Genomic DNA, 21,148 nt, shown 5'->3' on the forward strand with positions numbered 1-21,148 from the left:
GGCTACATGCTCTTAATCTAAATGTTAAGTACACACACACACATCAGATCAGATACATTGGACAATACATAAAACTTAGTCGACGTTCAGAGGTTTGTAAAAGGCACAAAAGCTTTGAGATTCCATCCCTGCTTAAATGCATCTTTGCAACAGGTGATGCATGTTGTTTATTTTTTGTGATAAATAATGTGAATATGTATATTTAAACTACATATGGATGAATTGCTTCTGTTTTGCTGAAGCTTATGGTGATGCAAACAAACAAATAAGCAAACAAACAAACTGAACTGAAAAGAAATTTGACACCCCTGGTTTAGAGCATTAGGGAGGTCAATATAGTTTACTTTTGTTTGATCCACAGATTAAATACTTTTTTAAAGAAGGTATTATAGTTTGTTTTCCCGTTTTTTTTTATAATTTGTTATAACTTTATTTTATTTATCTAGGTAATTTTGTGCCATTGCTTCAGTGACTCCATACAGGTTGGTGGCGCTATAGCCAAACATTTCCAAGAATCACAAGATGCCAAAGAATAAGTCGCTTCTGTGACGTAATATAAGTGCGACTGCGTGTCTCTTCCGGGTATTCGTGGACTTGTTTACATCACACTAAAACCTATTAACTATTTTTTACAGTCTATGACTAAAACCCAAACTGGGAAGTATTTCGTAAATATGACAGACCAGAAAGCTCAGAATATAAGCTCAATTCCTATCGACGAGTACAGCAAGTTAAGAATCACATCAGTATGGACGTTTCTCATGTCGGTAAGTTCACTTTGACTTCCTGACAGTGTTAGCTCGTTATGAGGTAATGTTAGCAGTCAGGGCTTAGAGATGCCTTTGAACAAACATTCACAGTAAAGGAAGACTTAGCTGCTTAATGTGTGCTTCTTCTGTGTTTTCAGGTTCAGTGGTCGGAGCCTTGGCTGATCGGACTGATGGTGTTTCATGTCGTGTGTTTGTTCCTGACTGTGGTGACGTGCAGGTTTTACAGAGCTCAGATATGTCACTTTGTGCTCATGGGTAAGTCAACTAAATGATAAGTATGTCAGTGTTATAACATACATACCACATATATACATGAATGTATTAGATTTGATTTGTGGTGCAATACTAGCATACAGTAGTAGTAGTATTTCAAGTATAATCTATTATTATTATTATTATTGTTCTTTAAATATTATTTTTATTATTATTATTTTTTGTTTTGTTTTTATTATTAGATTTTTGCACTGACTATCATCTTGAACATACATGCCACTGTAGTTGTGTTTCACCTTCAGTACATAATTTATATATATCTGTTTTTATTATTTTTCATCTAACATTATTAAAGCCCCCTAAAAGTTAGCTCGTTTTCAGCTTTCACCTTTTTATTGTACTTCTGAAGTCTTCAGTATTTTTCTCCATAAGATGCCATGACCTCCCCTTTCTGTGTCATCCTACTTTTTTTAAAAACATTTTTTAGAATATTTTATTTTGCTTTTCAGATTTAAACACAAACAGATAATAGACACATTTCACCAGCAAGGACCACACCAACAACAGAATGACATTTGAAAGATAGTTTATTGATTACGGATTATTGTATTGATCGATATTAAACTAGTAGTTGCTTTGGGGAAGCTTCGTAGGGGATCAGCTGTAGCACCCGGGCACGACGAACCCCCTCAGGGCCCTATGGATAAGGAGGAGAGGAGCAGAAGAAGAAAGGGAAGGGAGGGAGGGATGTGGAAACGAGAGCGAGAAAGGAGGAAATGGTCAGGTTTGAATTTATGGGAAAACGGAAGAGGCGCGGTTGAGGTGTGGCCCTGCTCCCGAAATGTTGATATCATCACCACATAAAGGACAGAAAAGAAGAGAAGGGAGCCTACTGTATGAGATAACTTAATAATACAGAATAAATATGGACAGTAGGTAGTTCCAAAATAACTAAAATAGAAAAACAAAAACAAAAAACAAAAAGTTACAAAAATAGACGAGAGACAAAAATGTATCTTCACCTCAAAGGTGATATTCAAGACCTTCTCAATACAATTTTGTCATACAATGGCACAGTCCCTCATGTGAGATGGCAGGTTTTCCATGTAGTCCAGATAGGGTTGCCATATCTTCTAAAAAGTTTTACACCTATTTCTCAGGCTGTAAGTTATTTTCTCTAGCATAGCACATTTATTAATTTCAGAGAGCCAGAGTAAATAGGAATGTCAACATTTGATTTCTATTTTAAGGTGATACATTTTTGGTAATGATCAGCAAGATTTCTATAAGCTTGAGAGCATAGCTATCTTTGAAATTAATATTAGCAAAGTTGCCAAGCAAACAAATCCCTGGATCCATTGGAAGAGTTTCATCATAAATGTTAGAGACTGTGTTTTCCTACTTTGCAAAAAAAAAAGAAAAATTCTGTTTGTGACTTCCACTTCTATCAATATGTTGCAATGCTAACTTAACAGCTAATTTAATACTTTGTATATTGGTTGACAAAACCGTGTTTTAGCATTCTGACTGCATGTATACAACACATGTTTATATTTCAGGCATAATAAGCGTATAAATTGGCTACATAAATAAAGTGCATAGGTGACATTAAGCCATAATGACCTCGCCATACAAAAATACCCACCCATAGTCTCAGGTCCTCTTCTTCCATTCAACTCACCCTCCCACCTGCTTGCTTCACCACCATGGGGTTGAGAGCCTTCAGGGAACTCTCTCCCCCTGGATGTACAAAATTCCACCTCTCCCACCACCTTCAAATCCCGCCTAAAAACTCACCTTTTCCACCAAGCATACTCACTCTAATCCGTCTCTTTGGGACTGGAATGACTTCCCCTCCCCTTTCATTTTTCTAGTATTATATTCTTCATTCTAATGTATTTATGTATTTATTTACTGTTGAGTGCTGCTTTTATTATTGCTGTGTTGTAAGGTGATCTTGGGTGTCCAGAAAGGTGCCTATAAATAAAATGAATTATTATTATTATTTATTATTATTATTATTATAATTATGATAAACATTTGTCTGTATAATCTGTTGTGTGTGTTGTTTTTAACTGGATAAGCAGAACAGTGCTACCTTATGATTATGTATGACACGTGCATTATTTGCCTATATATATATATATATATATATATATATATATATATATATATATATATATATATATATATATATATATATATATATATATTGTATCTGTTTCTACTTTTCTTGTCCTAAAGTCCTCCTTCCTAGGATAGTTTCATTCCTTTTGTGAATCAAGTCAGCACACCTACCTGTTGGAGTGTCTGTGTAACCAGTAAAGATTGACTTAAACAGATAGATAAACAGTTAACAGTGTCAGTATATCCCCAATCTCTTTCAAAGTACATGTTAAATATTGTAATTGTGGGTAGTAAAAGCTGTTGCATGAGTGTGTGTCATCAGTCACTAACCCTGCCATCTCTTCACAGCTGGCCTAGTGTACAGTGCTGAATATCTAAATGAGTTTGCAGCTATGAACTGGAGGTAAGACTGCTGCATCTCTGAGCTGGGTTTTATTTTATTGTTGTTATGTGTGAAATTAACTGTGTTGTTAAGAAACTCATCAAGTTCTTCTTTTTTTTGCAGTTCATTCTCAAACTTCCAGTACTTTGATTCAAAGGGCATGTTCATTTCTCTAATCTTCTCTATTCCTCTTCTACTGAACACGATCATTATTGTGGTAAGATAATCCTCCTCCTTGTCAAAGCAAATCAGGCTTTTAAAAGCACAACTCAACAGCCGTTTACATGAACCCTTTGTGTTGTCCTCTGACAGATGGTGTGGATCTACAGGACCTTTTCAACTATGTGTGAACTGAAGACACTCCAGCTCAAACGAAAAGCCCGCAGAGAGAAGAAAGAGAAACATGACTGATCTCTCTTTTTATGTCCAAAAATGGGCCTCATTGGGAGGAATTAAGAAAAAGAAGTGTCTCTGACATGCTAATCCTGAATTTTGGAAAGGGAAGACAGATTCCCTCTTGTGACTGTATCAGGATTTTTCATTGAAGTCGGTCAGGAGGACTGCGTTTCTCTTTCTGGTAAAGGAAGGTGCTGCTGGGTATACTGTACGTTCTGTACTGAGATTTACAAGGGCCAAAGGAAAGTTACTGTTTTGTATTTAATGTTGTTTTGAAGTGTTAAAATACACAACAAAAAAAATAAAGTGTTTTTTGAACATTTTTTGTTCGGCTCCTGATTTCAAGATGATTTTTCTTTGCATTAGGGAGAATCAAAGGTACTGTATAGGCATTTTTTGACCGCAGGAACTTTACCCAAGAACTAGGGACTTTACCCCTGAACTACATGCGTTTCGACCGGAGGAACCAGGGTCTAAATTTAGTTCAGGGGTAGTTAATCTCCCCCCTAAAAAAAAGCCCCTCCTTTGGGGGTAGTACTTTTCAAAGGTCCTGGGACTTTCTGTTGAACGTAACAGTGTTTGTGGTGTTTACACAGTTGTTGAAACACAGGCAGTTCCTGGGAACGCATACTAGTTTAGTTTTTATTAAGATTTCAAAATCTTATTTAATATAATTTTTTTTTCTCCATACGTCACTGGCCTGATTTGTACAATCTACCTGGGACTTCAGCCCACAGTCGAAACACAAACAACAATGGGGTCAGAGGAACCTTTTAGCTCAGGGTAAAGTAGTTCTGGGGACTAAAAGACCCCAGAACTCTTGGTCAAAATGCACCTTATTTGGAAATGGGGATACTTGGTGATGTATAGTGGTCATTATGTAGAGTGAAACGCACCCTTGCTCACTCCTATTGGTGAAGCTACGATGGCCTTCAAGGACAAGAAGCCCCTGTGGTGCACTATAAGTATGATCCTCCATTTGTTGAGTTTTTAGCATCAAAAATGTCTATAAATACAAATTATTTGGCGCACAACAACCACTCTCTTTGTTGTCATCTTCCAATCGGTGCATTTTGCGTGGCCATTCATCCATTCATTAATTATAATGATGCGTATGTTACTAATTTGTCCATCCTATGCTACAGTAGAAAGATGGCAGCCTCTGTGAAAGGAGGAGCTGCTCGTTATGTAGATATAAAAGGCTCATTCTAAGGAAACAAAAACATTTTAATATTCAGGTGGTTATCCACAAACTTAAACATACATATGAATATTATACTCCATTTCTGCCAAACTGCTCTGCTAAATGCTGCAAAATACTACACACTGAAAGCACATTAAAGAGCATTAAATGGACATTTAATGGGAAAAGTCCAAATATTTTAAACAACCTTTATCACATAGGTTGTTATCATGCCATTATCCTTATTTATGTGGTGTAGACTGCTTTAGGTTGGGCATAAATCTGTGTCTGTTTATCATTAATCCATTGTCTCAGACTAGGGGAGGACGCGCTAAAATAAAAAATGTTGATGTTGAGGAGAGAAAAGCCATAAGGCATTAACTTAATTCAACAAACCCTCGACAGGCTACTGTGGGCTCGACTCACATCAGATGAAGGAGTTTCTGTTCCAGCTTAAGTGGCTTTGAATCACAGAATCAGTCAAACCTGTCTGACAGCTCCCCCACACTGAACAGGGGGGCTTGAGGAGGGGTGCAAGGTCTCATGACCTGTCAGTGTGTCTGATGCAGAGGCACAGACCTCCACATACAGGAAGGCCTTATGGGGGGTTGCTGTTTCATGATACTGGAATAAGCTCTTTCTTTAAGAGGAGAACTGCGGTGGGTCTTTCTCGCAGTAGACATTGCAATTGTAGGTGCGTTAACCCTCCTGTTATGTTGCGGGTCAAATTGACCCTTTTAAAAGTCTATTTTAAGCAATATATGTCTTCCAAACCAGCTAATAGCAGCATAAAAATCTGGGCAGCATGTCACAGAAAAGGTGTCATGTTAATTTATCAATATCACTTCATAAAAATGTAAAATAAAATAAACAAAAATCTATGTCATGTAAAATCATTGTATTTATATTTAGAGCTTTCTGATGTACATTTAAAAAAGTTTTAACATTAATTTGAATGAAAAACGAGTGAGTTAACCTCATTGAACCGTGATCTGTGAGAATTAAAGAACACCAATGGACCAAATCTTGATTTGAATGGTTAGTAATGGAGTTAAAAATTTGATTAAAAAAATTCAATTGGGATTTTTTGGGGTTCAGACACTTTTGGATAATTGAATATGCCCCAGGACAAATTGACCCAGGAACATTATTGCTGTTCCAGAGAAACGAACATAACAGGAGGCTTAAACTGGCGAAACTTAATAGAACTCAGCCTCTATGATTCTTATGAACTGATTTGTGAGCTTTTATGTCTTTTTAATGAGAGACAGGAGAGTGGATAGAGAAGGACACTTGGACGACAGTGGGGAACGGAGTGGTGGAATCAAACCGCCAACTTCAGGGACAAAAGCCACTGTACATGAGGCACACGATTTAACAGTTAGACCAAACCAGCCTCCTGAGCCGTCATTATATTTCATTATTAACACATGTGCTTTTCTTCTGTCAAATGTCTCTGCAGGTGCTTCTCAGTCACAATCCCACTCTCAGATTTAATCCCCACAAGTTAAACCCTCTGGCAGGCTCAGTCTAGCATCTTTTCGTCAAGTTCACAGCTTCAGTCTGGCTCTCAGCCTTGTACTGATCTAAGCCTGATCAAAACTAGAGCCTTAAGGATAAACGATTACATCTGTCTTGGAAGTTGATCAAAGTTTGAATATTTTTTGGGGAGAAAATTGCCAATTATTTTTAGTCAAGCACCTGGATGTCATCATTTCCTGAAGTGTTTGCTCCTCGAAACAGTTGACTAAAAGTCTTCGTGTTTGCAAACATTGCAAGGCATTTTAGGAAATCCATCTTGTGCTTTTGGAAACACTAAATAACTAATTTCTTTTAGGTTTTGTGTACATTTTATTCATGCAACATAATTTTGATCATATTTAGAGCTTTTACTTACAACAGCACATGCAGGTTTCTTTATAATATAAGCTGAAACTGTCACTTAAAGTGTAATCAGGTTTTTTTTCTAATTTAATTTAATTTAATTTGAGTTTATTTGATTCGGACAATGCACATTAATCAACATTTCGACAGTATGCCTCAATGTAAATATGCCGGAATTAACACAATAGTAAATTTCATCCGTAGTCCTAAGGCAGGTACTCACATAACATAAAACAACAAGATTTAAAATTACAGGATGTAAAAAAAATAGTTAACAGGACACTACACAAACTGACTTAGAAACAGATTTTACATACAAAACGTTTGTGACAATATAAAAACAGGATGGAAGGTGAGGCCAAAGCCCACGGGAACAGGCATCAAGTGAGAAAACAGGTTATTCATGTGTGCATTACTGGTTTGTTTTTAACCAATGTTTAACTGTTTTTTTAAAGGTACCACAGTTCTCAAGCACAGTTCTAACAAACATTACACAACTTAAAGTTGTCAAAGAGTCAAAAAAAAATTTAACAACACTTTTAGACCACATACACTGAAAGCAAAAAAATCTAAAAATGTCAAGCTGTTTTTTGAGACAGGTGTAACTTCATATACACTTAATAAAATGTTGTGGTCAGTACTTCAAAGTGTGAACCGATTCATGGTCTCTAAACAGGCTTCCGGGGGCTGCCCCACTAGAGGGCAGTCTGGATTAAACTACATGAGACACAGACCTTGCTGTCAAAAAGATGTCTTCATTTGGAGACTTCCTTCTCAACTCACACTCCATATCTAACTGTGTGTCTCTGTGAAGCTGACAGGATAAGGTCTTAACTCATCCTATCTCTTGTGTTTGTTTAATTTATATCACTCATCATTTGCTTTACTAAATATGTTTGATATATGTGGGTATGATTTGCTTGCATTCATCTGTCAGGGCATATTAAGTGTGGACATGATGAGTGATTGGACCGCAGACATCAGCGTAGGCTATCTAAAGAGAAACAGTGGTGAAGTGCTCTCCTGGGGTAATGAAATATTAAGGGCTGCTTTGACCTCTCTTTGGTGAACAAGGCGGTAGCACACCCATTAATTCATTTGTTAGATCGTAACCGTTGCAACCCATCCAAATAGCTGAGTCATGTCTAATGAAACATCAACGGTTTAGATAAAAGCAGCTTGATACGTTTAAAAAGTTAGTTTTCTCTCTGTCAAGAGTGTACACTATCATCTGTTTAAATCTTCTGTTCTGATTGGTGTGTGAGTCGCAGCCAAATTCATCAGTTCATATATCTCTCATATGCTTTCATCATGCACAACTGTTTGTTGCACAACCTCCAGTCAGCTGCAGTCCTGTGGGTAAAAACACTTCAGTAGAACAGAAAAAAAAACATACCAGTTTGACAGATTATCTGGTGGGAAACAGTTTACAGAAATCATGACACATCTCAAGTTGATAAATACATAAATTCACCGATGGGTGTAACGGACAGAACCTTCTTGTTGGAATGACTTCTGAAATTTTTGAGGAGCAGAAAGAAACTTTTAAATATTCCAGCGCAGAAACTCACTGACGTGTTTATCAAGGATGATAGTAAAGATGTCAACACATACAGTACAAATTCCTTTTTTGGGGGAAACTCAGTTGAACACCATGTTTAAAAAATGATCAGCGTATTACTTTGCTGTTAGAAAGCCACTTGTTTTTGGTGCAATTCATGCACGCAGTGGAAACGTGTTCCTCCACCTGCTGCCACCTCAGCTGACCTGCATCCCCTGTGGCTAACTCACTATTGACAAGTACCTCATACAACCCCAGTTCATCCATCCATCCATCCATTATCTTGACCGCTTATCCCATTAGAGGTCACGGGGGGGTGGAGCCTATCCCAGCTGGCTTTGGGCGGAAGGCAGGGTACACCCTGGACAGGTCGCCAACCTATCACAGGGCTAACACAGAGAGACAGACAACCATTCACACACACACACTCACACTTACATGCAATTTTAAAGTGACCAATCAACCTGGTGAGCATGTTTTTGGACTGTGGGAGGAAGCTGGAGTACCCGGGGAGAACCCACGCATGCACAGGGAGAATATGCAAATTCCACACAGGAAGGCACCTAGCCTATTCCGGGGGAATCGAACCAGGAACCTTCTAGCTGTGAGGCAACAGCACCACTGTTGCAACAGCACCACGTGCAGCCAACGGCAGTTCAATAAAACTGAAATATCCTTTTAAGGCTGACTTTTTGCAGGGTCACTTTGAGTGACAGGTGGACTCCTAGCTAACTCTGCTAGCTGTCAGCTAGGCGTCACCACAGCATTTAAGAGCCTATGTACATAAACATTTTGACTTGTTGAATTTTACGGAAAGATAGTCCGACGTAGATTCAAAATGTCAGGGATAATGTCTGCGCTCATTAAACTTTGCTCATTCGCTTAGCTTGTCATAGTGGGCAATGCTGAATCAGGGAAGAGCTATTTCTCACAGGCAGGTCTACATTTAAGTTATAACAGTTGTTACATTCAAGTAATTCATCGTCTGAAGATGAGAATCTTTTGTGAGCATAGTTTTACAAGAAATTCTAGAGGATGTTTTTAAGTTATTGCCCAGCTTAAGTTTTTGGACACCCCATGCATTTGTGAAATATTGCATTGAGAATCACTCTCAGTCTTCAAATGCAATCTTTTAGTACAGTCACAGACAGGTTTATTTATTTTTTTGTTCAGTTTTGAACCCATTCTCTGTTATTTGTTGACTTTGATACCGACAATTTTGAGAACTGATATATTTGAAACTGTCAAGAATTTAGTTTTGTTAGTTTTTCTTGTAAACAATAAACAAAAACATATATAATTTGTATTTGTTTATGTCTGCCTAATGCTTGAAACACAAAAAAGTTTTTTTCACAAATATTTCATGACAATATTTGAGATTGCGTAAAATTTTAAGGGTGTGCGAAAAAAAAATTCCACCACCACTGTATGTATATAAATATTTTTTCTTCAATAGACACAACTCAGTATTACACAGAGTAGCCTATGTAATAGTGCCAATATTTCAACCCTGGCTTTATGTTGTTCTAATGTTAAGCAGGCCAACAGCTGTAAGCCACACTCTCAGCTCACAACAATCTGGTCTGGATCCACAGATTTACATTGACACTCATCCATCAGGTTCAAATGTAGATAAATCCCATGCATAAATACCTCAGACTTTTAACCAGCTTTCAGAGGATGTTTTTCATTGTGTTGTCAGTCAGGCCAACTGGCTGATCCTGATATAAATTCTTTAATGCATATGATCTAATGTGAATAAACAGATTTTGTTTATTAGTGCAGATACAGTCATGACTGATTTAAGTTTACATCTCAAGAACAGAAAGGAAATGAGCTCAAATGATGACAGTGTTTGTGAAGTTTGTCACTGTGCTCTCTCTCTCTCTCTCTCTCTCTCTCTCTCTCTCTCTCTCTCTATCTCTCTCTCTCTCTCTCTCTCTCTCTCTCTCTCTCTCTCTCTCTCTCTCTGCTGCCATACAGTTTATGTTGGCTCCTGCTGTGCTTCCCCACATCTGTGGTTGTATAATCGACGGGTTGGGGGTTGTTTAACTGGGACTCAGTGTTTATTGCAATGTTATGCTAATTAAGAGCTGTTTTAACCACTTTCCATTAATCTTGTACTGCTGGTGAATTTACATTCCTGCATGGCGGCAGAGTTTAAATACAGATTAACCTAAAGCTTTCTTCTCTCCCACACACATGCAGTCCACCCCTCAAATGTAACTGCACACTTTATACTGTCTTAGATCTAGTCATTTATTTTCACAGCCACATGTAGGATATAGAAGCAGTAAAAGAGGACTACATGAAGGATTTGTGTCATGTATGACATAATGTGCCTTTACATTGAGATTTATTAACAGATTACATAAAAAGGCAACTGAATGATTGACAATACACTATAACATAGTTGTAACTAGTATTGCTCTCTCATGCTGGCCTAGAGAAAGGCTTCCCCCATGTTTTCAGACTGTGGGTGTCGCTTCAATACACAAATTATTTTTCATTTTTTATTCTATTAGACAAAAGACAAAGACACAATATGTGTGGTATGTTGGTATGATGTTATTTTGTGTGTGTGTCTGCATGTGTGTATGTATGTGTATGTATGTGTATGTGTGCGTGCGTGCGTGCGTGCGTGCGTGCGTGCGTGCGTGCGTGTGTGTGTGTGGATGTGAAGCAGGGAAAGAGTTCTGGATGGTTCCAAGTAGGTGTTGGCTGAGCTCAGTCCAATTGAAACAGCTCCCAGACCTTAAGGAGGGGGCCTGTTTATCAGGCATTCCCCTTCAGAACGCCTGTTAGGTTTGTTTGTTTGTTTGTTTAGTTTTTAGAAAACTTCTTTGCTATTGCTGCCATCTCTGGTCTTCCTTGTTTCTCATTTTACACTGATTGAAACAGCGTCCCTCTCATGTGGTAGATGGTGTGGTGAAAATACAGTGGCTGCATTACTTTACTTCTGCCATGTCCTAGAGGAAGTCAGGTGAAGTTAGCATATCTAAGGGAAAGCAATATTGAGAATTCACAAATATCATGAGGCTATAGCTGTGCCACTGCCAAGCTGTGATTCGTCAGGATTAAGGCAAGGGAAGCCAGCAGCAGCCCTTTGGCTTCACACCAATCAAAACGTAACATGGTATGAAAGGAAAAAACAGGAGATAGCGCTGACATCGCCTTTAACAACATTAGCAAGTGCAGTTATGAAGGTCGAGGATCTGAAGTATTTAACTACAACTGCATCAGCAACCTTAAAAGTGAAATCTGAAGCCAACTCTAAAACTAAAACCGCTCACAGAGAGGAAAAAAGGAGGATAATTGCGGGCGACCGAGAGGATAGCTGGCAGTGCTACACATCGGTGTCAAGGGCTAATAACAGGGACTGTATGTCATATGTTTGATAGCCTGTTATTACTTTATGATGCGAATGTGAAACTGTTAACTTATCCTGATTGAGTCTGTGTATGAACACTTTTTAAAAATGTATTATTTTATCTGTGCTGTATTTAAGGGTTTGTGAGTGCTTCTCACCAACACTTAATTTTGCTAGGCTAAGTCTACTGCCCTGTGGCACTCCTGCCTCCCTTGACTGTTAACTCTGCTTTTAAATTATCTGGATGCTCCATAATTGCTTTCGTTTAATACAATTGTACAAGAAAACATGAAATACCAATTGATAGAAATCATGTGACAGCATTGGCAGCAGCTCTAGACCTGAACCCTCAAAAAGCTAGTGTGGTTAGTTTTTCCTCTAGCCCCTTCTTTTTTTTTATTGCTTGGTGATGAAGAGGTGATACCAAGTGGCAACCTCCGGTCTAAAAATACGGTGTCCAATGTGGAAGTGCTAAAAACTTCAGTTCATTGAGGATCCACTTGTGGCTGGCTCCGGAAACCACATACACACCAATTCAAAAAAGCCGATCTTTACAGCATTAATAAACATGTTTACAGCCTGGCACAAATGACAAGTGTAGTCTGGATAGCTCATTTCTTGATTGGCACACACTGTAGGGGAGTGAATTTTTTTCTAACACAGCAATTTCGAAGATATTGAGATTACGAGTCTTCCAATGAGAGGCACAGCTGACTGCGGGAACACTGTAGCTGTTGGTAAGGAGGCTCAAAGCCCGCCTCTTTACGTCACAATCACTTGACAGCAGCAATATAGCTCCCGCCGACGATTGGCCTCAAAACAGCGCTTCAGAAACAGATAGGTGACGTCACGGATCCTACACCACATTTTATACAGTCTATAGGTGACACTAACGATCAAATTCCACCAGATCGGTGTCTGGTCAGTCTCCAATCCATCACAGCACCAGATCAGAATGGTTTCTATTCTAGTCAATGAGTTTACTTCCACTGGATTGGCTCTGTTGCATTCCGGCTGCATCTCTGATTCAGCACGCTGAAGCCCTCATCAGATATGCAGGATTTCTATTTTTGCCTAAAGAGTTAACTTTGGCACTGATGTCATACTATTTTTTTTTGCAATATTTCAATATCAAAGGTCATGAGAAAAGATGATTTGACCCCCCTATCACCTTGGATAGATCATATGAGGAGTTGCTGACACATCCTTCACAAACAAGACCTAAAATGTTGTTGCTGAGAACTCAAGTTGGCTTTGAGCACGTAGTTACTGTATTGTTCATACTGATTGGGGGGGAAGGGGTTTGTTGTCATTATGTATCTCCTATCATTGAACACAGCTCCCTATCACCTGGTGGTGGCGTGGTATGGCAGCATTTCTCAGCTTGTTGAGTCACACTGTGACGGAGCATGCTCTGCAATGCAAATGAAAGATGAGAGCGGCAGGGAGACATAGAAGTGGAGTAAGTGAGAGTGACGGATGACTCACTCTGTGTGTGCTTGTGAATGACTCACTGTGATATACATGATTACATAGATGTGTTTTATTAGATACATTCTGCCATCTGCTGAGGGTTGAGCCGGGTACTGTCTGGTATGGATTAAGATTAATAACCTATCATTATAATACACTAATATTTTATTTATAAAAGCTGAAATTCATCCCAATAAAAAGGAATTTGACGTTCATAAATGAATAGTTTGATTTATTAAATACAACGTGTGTCCAGGAGGATACAGAGGGTCGATCTCAGTGACTCACTATCACTCTCAGTCGGTGAGTCATCGATCAACCTGTATCAGTTACCACAGGATGGTCCAAAGAGATGATGATCTCCTTTTACATCATTGTCTGCTTTCACTGTAGCTACTGAAAGCATCAATTACAAACATTTATATTGCAGCATGGGAATAAGGACTATACAGTAGATGTAATGTTTTACCATCTAAAATTCTTAGACTTGATTATATTTGATACTGAATTTATTCATGTGACGTCACACCTTTATGGAACTGTCTCCCTGAAGGGCAAAAAAGGCTTGCTACTGCTACAGGCTACGGGGAAATGACATGACTCTGCTGCCAACTATGTGTTTAAATTTTTTTTTAAATGCTTGATAGTTGTTGATTAACTATATATGCAAGCTGAGGAGGAGACAAGCCCGGGTTATGCTTCTTAACCCTAGAACACTATCGCCGGCTGATTTTCACCCGAGCAAACACATTTATATGATTTTCATTATGTTGTGTTTTTCTGAGTGTCCTGGGTCCCTGGGTAGCTTCAGCATCATCTTTGACGTCTTTGAAGGCGTGGGTTTTTCCCTACTCCAAAACCCGTTTTTTCCTACAGGCACCTGTTTGGGTGATTTTCATCTGGCAATAGTTATTTTTTGTTTCTGTCTCCTGAAGCTGTTTGTGTGTCAAGGAGACTGTGCCTTCACCAGAGAAGCCTCAAATGTCCCAGGAATGGGTGGACCGAACACCAATTTTCCAGTTTCATCATTTATTGTTTTAAAAAATTTTTGTCCTGAATTCCAAAATTTTCTGTATTTTTGGAAGATTTTTATAGGGTCCCCCCATGATAATGAAAGAACACTTCTCTAATTTGTCATGTATTGTCATATTTTGATATATTTTGATGACAATTACTTTTTATTATTATTGGGTAAAAAACACCCGGCGTTAGTGATGGTGTTACTAATTTTAGCGATAGTGTTCTAGGGTTAAGAATCTCATCTAAGAAAGATAATCAGAGAAACAGAGATAGTGGAATCATGATATTAAACATGCCGCTGTCCCTGGTGAGGGAAACAACAACAATCAAACTCTAGTATTTGAGCGAACACTTCATCAATGGTAAGTTGAAGTAAACACAGACTATTTTAGTGAATGCATGTTTAGTCAATGCAGTACTCGTTCTGACACACTGTTGGCAATTCTTCAGTGAGGAAAGTAGCTATTGGCTGTCCTAAAAGTAGCTAGAAGTTGCTAAATGACGTCGTCGCCTTATTTGCATAATCTGAATTGTAATAGACGCTGTAGGAGAGGCGTGTAACGTCGAGGGAGAGACAAAAAGAGGTTAAGAAACACCCTAAAAATGTTAATAACTACACTTAGGAGCCAAAAACACCCAAAGTAAAACATTAAATTTATCAACAATATAATTTTCAAGACAGTTATTGTATACAATCTAAATTAACAATCTAAATGGATCAGCCAGCAGTTTCTTCGTACATGCGTGATACATTAACAGTCTGGATGCTGAGGGGTGAACAGCTTCTGCTCTGAATGCAGCTGGAGGGACTCACAGCAGCATCCACTGCTCGTTGAGAAGAGTAAGAACGATACATGCTTTCACGTCAGTCACCAAAAGTCTCCATTTAACACCAGAAAAAGTCGCTAGATTTGTCGCTAGCCGCTTTTTTGAAAAAGAGTCGCTAGAGGGGTCTGAAAACTCGTTATAGATAGCGACAAAGTCGCTGGCAACACTGTTCTGACATGGTCAGTGCGCATGGACCAATGTAAACAACTCCAGAGGTAACTTGTTGACACCGCTCGCACACCGGCTAACGCTAGCTTACTAATAACGTGGCTGTTTAACCAACCAGACAGACATTTTGTTGATAAAGTGGTTTTAGGTTAGTTGAGGAGAAGGTTCACATTTAGTGTCGAGGCTTGACAGTGAACTTTTAGGAGGAAGACAGTTTTACAAATCTGCATGAATGATATCAGTCACCTTTGCTCTGATGACGAAGATCTTCTCACCCTCCACCCCTCAAACTGCAGCTTTACTGACCCGACCGGATCAAAAATACATTTAGCTGTCTGTACTTTTTTAGGCTTTCATCCTGGCGCTGGGTATAAAGGGAAGTATTCTTGTTTGCATGAATGTAAACATCACCACTGGAAGTTCTGGCAAAGACTTCTTACATGATATACATAAATATGCCTTATTCTGAAGAGATGGACATGTGACAAGTCTGTGCTGCAGCTCCATAGAGCGTTCAATGGAAGCCATCATTTTAAGAGGCTCTTTTTTGCCCTCCAGGCTTCCGTGCTGGTCACCTGACTGAAACTATGAATTGTAATTTTTTTTTTTAATGCAAGACTTCTGTTATAAAATTTAAGTACTGTTAAATTGTAGAGCAGTAAAAAAAGAAAACATCTTGGAGTTAACATTACAGAAATATGTAATTGAAAATGTAGTATATAAGGAAAAAGAGAATAGAATTACATTGCAAAAACTTAGTGGTTTTTTATTTCTTAAATTTGTGATCTCAAAAAAAAATAAAAATCTTCAAAGATGATACAACAAATTAAATTGAAATACTACCAGCAGGTCAAAGAAAGTACATTTTAAAGATTTCCTGGTGTCAAGGTCAGTTCCAAGTTTCAGGAACTTTAATCATCAAATATTCCTCAAAACAGATGTGCGTACTTGCTTTGGAGAACACTCATTACACTCCATTTATTCTTTTCCAGAAGTCCAGATGAAGAAAAGTAAAACAGTCATCTATTATCAATTTAAATTGTTAGATTTATGAGCCAGGTGAAATCCTTACCAACACTGAGATCCTTTGAGTCCCACCGGGACTTACTCACCAGTCTCTGTTCAATTACTGTACATACCGGCATTCCCACAATGACGGGCTCCTCGCTGTCACTGATACCCAGTGGGATTGTGGGAAGCTGTGGGTTGAATATCAGGAACTCCTCCTTGGGTCTTTCACTGCGGTGCTTAAATATTTTCTTACATCACCAGAACAGGCAGCGTCTCCCTGATGCGGGAACCTACCGTGAAACAGCATACAGCAATAACAATGAGATCACAACCGTCCGTGTCATTTTTCTGTCGACCTTCAACCAATGTTGTGTTTACAGTAACAGAACTGGATGAACAGTTACTGCTGCTGGAGTTCTTGTCAGCCAGATGGGTGCCTGGGATTTCATAATGATTTGCCAGGAAGTTTCCTGGAATGACAATTTTAATTTAGTACCATGCGGTTCTTTGTTTTAATGATAAGCTTAAGTTAAGCCCAAGTGAAGAGAAGCTCGTTCTTCACTCTAGTTGGAAGTTTTACTCTCCATTTATGTTGAATGCTTGCCTGTGGACAAATTTGACATTTTTGCATGTTGATCTGCTGTGCACTGGAAGAACCTGCAGCTAAAATGTTTTTTTTTTACTCAGTTACCCCTCTTTTTCCATGTTTTTTTTTTTTTTATTGCAAGTTACCTCTTAGTGACAGGAATTCTGGGCCCCCTGAAAAGATATCTCAGTGGGCCCCATCACCACAGCCAACCCTACAAAATATAACATTGCTGATATAATAATTGTTTATTTGCATTAAACAAAAATATATGCTTAAAACTATCCTGGTTAACTGACTCAAATCTAAGCTACATATCAATATTATTTTCTTTACAATTTCTCCAAATTTAACTGAACAATATTGACCTTCAGACTGTCCATCTCTTTGAACAAGATTATTTGAAGCCACTTGTTGAATAACAATAAAAATAACTCTGAAAATATGACAATTCCCCACTTTCGGCATGAGACGCACATCTCATGGAGTCAGAAAAAAATTCCAGAAAGGAATTCTGAATGTTTGTTTATTTATTCAGACAATTTTAGTTATCTTATCGCAGTTATAACAAAAGAAAAGAAAAGCGTAGTAGAAAACACATTTTATTTCAGGCCCATTAAGGGCCCCCATCCCCACTTGGGCCCTAGGTAGTCAGTCCCACTTTTCCCCCTACTACGACGCCCTGCTATAGGTGGATTCACCAAGCCGACTCATTCAAACCGAGCAAATGTTTTAATGCATTTGGGGATTTGTTTTTGGCGTTACTACTGGGGAATAATTTAAAAGCTTAGCCTTTTCTTTCTCTTTCTTTGCCTGACCCAACACCATATCATTCAAAGTTCAGTCTTTGAACCACTTGGCTATTGTCTGAAGAGGATTAAGCCTGTAGGTTTAGCAGCTGATATATTTCAGGGCTTCTAAAAAGCCAGTAGATGTCCCAGCCAAGACTTGCTTGTCTGTGTGCTGGTCTGTGTTTGTCAGTGGGCTTGGCTACGGAAAACGGGAGAATTGAGCAGAAGTTAAGCGACTGCAAACAGAATGTAATCTGCTCATTTGCAGATAGAAATTAATAAAGGCCAGATTGTCTTCTGTGATAGCTGATGTATTTCAGGGTTGTATTTTGGCAATGCATACTACCTCCTTTGCTTTCCAAACATACTGGGTTTTTTTTTGCAGGAAACTAAAGACATTTCAAAAATGTTTGAAACATCCATACTACTCCAAAGTTTAGACCTATTGTCTATCGTTTGACGTCAAAATAGTCCCCGGGAGCGATGGCCAACTTTCCAAGGCTTTCTGGCGTATCCAGCGGTTAGCAATGAGCGACTTCTGGTCAAGACTTTTTTTTCTTTGCTTTGTTATTGTTTACAGTCAGCAAGAGGGTTCCTGGTTGGAATCCCTGCTGGGGCCTCTCTGTGTGGAGTTTGCATGTCCTCCCCTTGCATGCATAAGCTCCCTCCAGGTACTCCGGCTTCCTCGGATAGTCCAAAGATAGATAGCATGGACTGGTGTGGAGAAAAGACAGCTAAGAGCTGATTTTTTTTAGCTGCGCTTGAATGCAGATGTCTGTCACACAAACTAAATCATCATAAATGATTGTTGATGGGTTCAGGGATTGCGTTACTGTGGATTGCAATCTGTTTTTCACACGAACTGTTTTCCTTTACACAAACAATGCCAGATAATAATACTTTCCAACAAACACAAACCAGAGCCTAGTCCTGCACCTATTAAATCTTCATTGTTGTGCAGAATCTGTTCACATAGATCAAGGCAACAAACAGGAACCAGGACTAAAATAAGTACAAACAACTTACTGTGGATTTTCCAACCAAACATCTGTATTTTTATAGAGACTGTCAAAAAAAAATAAGGAAATGCTAAAGTATGTCTCTCCCAGTGATCTCTTTATTACTTTTAGGAAATGCAAACGGTTCGGCTCCAAACACATAACTTTCGGTGAGATGAACCCACTGACTTTCCAAACCTAGGTTCACATTAGTGTTCACCAATGCTTGTACAGTTTTCTTAATACTGCAAAGCTTAGGTTACTCGCTCTGTGACCTTATTTTGCTAAGATTTAAAAGCTGAGCCGAAAAATTTTGCAAACGTCCAACTGTGTTGTAATTTTTCTTAGGAAATGGCAGAATTTGTATCCAACCTAACTTTTCTTGTTTTCACGGGTGGATTCAGTCGCCAAAGAGGGAGAGAGAAGAAATGAGTAAAACTGGAGTTAATGTAGGTGCAGGTGATGATGAAGAGGTGATTCAGATAAGTATGATCTTAGGAAACTCTGATAGAATATAATGGAGCAGAATCAACCGTTACATTACACAATAACTGGCAACTTTAAATCTGTTCTGGGGGACTTGAGTGGAGAAGCAGGATGAAGATGGAGCTGTCACAGTGACTTGGAAGATGTAAACCATCTGTTGACAGCACACCCTTTCTCAGATATTCACAGTCCAAAACAAATTTTTCTAATTATTCCCGCACACATGAATGCAGTGTGTGTTCTTCTGCCAACAGGTAGGTTTCCATGATCACTTTTTTAATATCCTGATTAAAAAATCTTCCCCATTGAATATCTGTTTACACTGGGTGTGGCCTGTTCTAATCTGGCGTTCACATACTCAACCCGCCAATCATACCCTTTGTAGCGTGACATCATAGCAGCCCGACTCATGATGGAGCCTGCCAATTTGACATCATGGCAGCGTGATACAATAAAGGAGATGGAGGTCGAGTGTCTATTGTGTGGATTGGGAGTTGACTTATCTTATTTTATTTGTTATTATTGTATTTAGTTATTAATTGTATTTATTCAATTATGTAATTAGAATTATATATATATTAAATTATTTTACATTGATTAATTAATATTATTGTATCTACTTTTGCTCTTATTTATCTTCACAGTTATGGGAAATAAGTGTATATACATTTTTCTTCTGTTAACATAATACATGTGTTTGTGTATTGTCGGAACCTTTTTTATTTCTGAACTTCTCTCTCCATTCTCAGACTCCATTCATACTAATCTCCCTTTCCTTCCTTTTGGTTATTGTTCTGTTATATGATATAATGTAATATTTTTGCTTCAAGCAGTAATTGGTTCTTATTATTAATTTTGTTTATGATTTGAAATGTATTTGTTTTTACAAACATTCAAATAAAGACACACAGATAATGACAATAAGATTAAATTAAAAAAAAAAACCAAAACAAACGACAGAGCAGAACAAACTAACAACAACAACAAAAAACAACACACAAAACAAATCCAGCCAAAATACATACATTTGACGGATTATTTACAGCAAAAACAGTGAACATAACGACTCGTCTGAGAGAAACATATCATACCATACACAAATCCAAAATTATGCACATACGCACATGTATATGTATATTTACACATATTAAAGAAAATTTAAATAAATACATAAATAAAATAAAAAAGCGGGTACGGGGTGGCTGTATTGGTTTTTAACACTTAAATACAAAGAGAAAGACAAAAGTTAGGGGCTACTACCTCCTAATGTTTTCCCTTACGGGCTGTTAATATAAAGGAGACATTTTTCCCACTTTGAGTGGTATTTATCTGAGTGGTTCTTATTTGTTTTGCTTTACAATCACATTTGTAAAATCAAAGCATCATTCAACCAAGTCACAAATGAGACCTCAATGTATACCTGGAATGTATGTAACATAATCGCTCCATAAAAAGATACTTAAAAAACTAAATAAAATAAAATAAAGACCCAAACTCCTCAAGACCCAAATCGAACTTCTGTTTACAAGTGTACAGGGTTAGAATAGTATAGAATAGAATAGAATAGAATAGAATGTACTTTATTAATCCCCAAAATGGGAAATTCAGGTGTCTGGCAGATACAATTATAAAAATCACATAAAACAAGTAATTCAGGTGTCTGTCAGCTCATCTCCCATTGGCTAGAGAGTTATGAAGCCTAATGGCTGCAGGGATGAATGATTTTCTGTCTCTCTCAGTCCTGCAGAGCAGAGAGATGAGCCGTCCGCTGCTGCTGTTTCTCTGGTCCACAAAGAAGTTGTGAAGTTGGATGATCTGTGTAATTTAGAATGGCCTCTAGCTTCTTCTGTGTGCATCTCTCCACCACAGTCCTCAGTGAGTCCAACCTGGTTCCAATCACA

At 38.2% G+C, this 21,148-nt stretch overlaps 1 protein-coding gene across 1 annotated transcript; it reads left to right on the forward strand.

Moving 5' to 3' along the window:
• Nucleotides 1-535: 535 nt before the first annotated feature.
• tmem18 (transmembrane protein 18) lies at nt 536-4,211 on the forward strand. Its single transcript, XM_034699564.1, has 5 exons — nt 536-767; nt 908-1,025; nt 3,459-3,513; nt 3,616-3,709; nt 3,805-4,211. Exons 1-5 carry the CDS (start codon nt 639-641, stop codon nt 3,901-3,903), a joined length of 495 nt encoding a protein of 164 aa, XP_034555455.1. The 5' UTR covers nt 536-638; the 3' UTR covers nt 3,904-4,211.
• The last annotated feature ends 16,937 nt before the right edge of the window (nt 4,212-21,148 follow it).

This window comes from Notolabrus celidotus, chromosome 13 (genome assembly GCF_009762535.1).
Source record: "Notolabrus celidotus isolate fNotCel1 chromosome 13, fNotCel1.pri, whole genome shotgun sequence".
In the NCBI taxonomy this organism is placed as follows: Eukaryota; Metazoa; Chordata; class Actinopteri; order Labriformes; family Labridae; genus Notolabrus; species Notolabrus celidotus.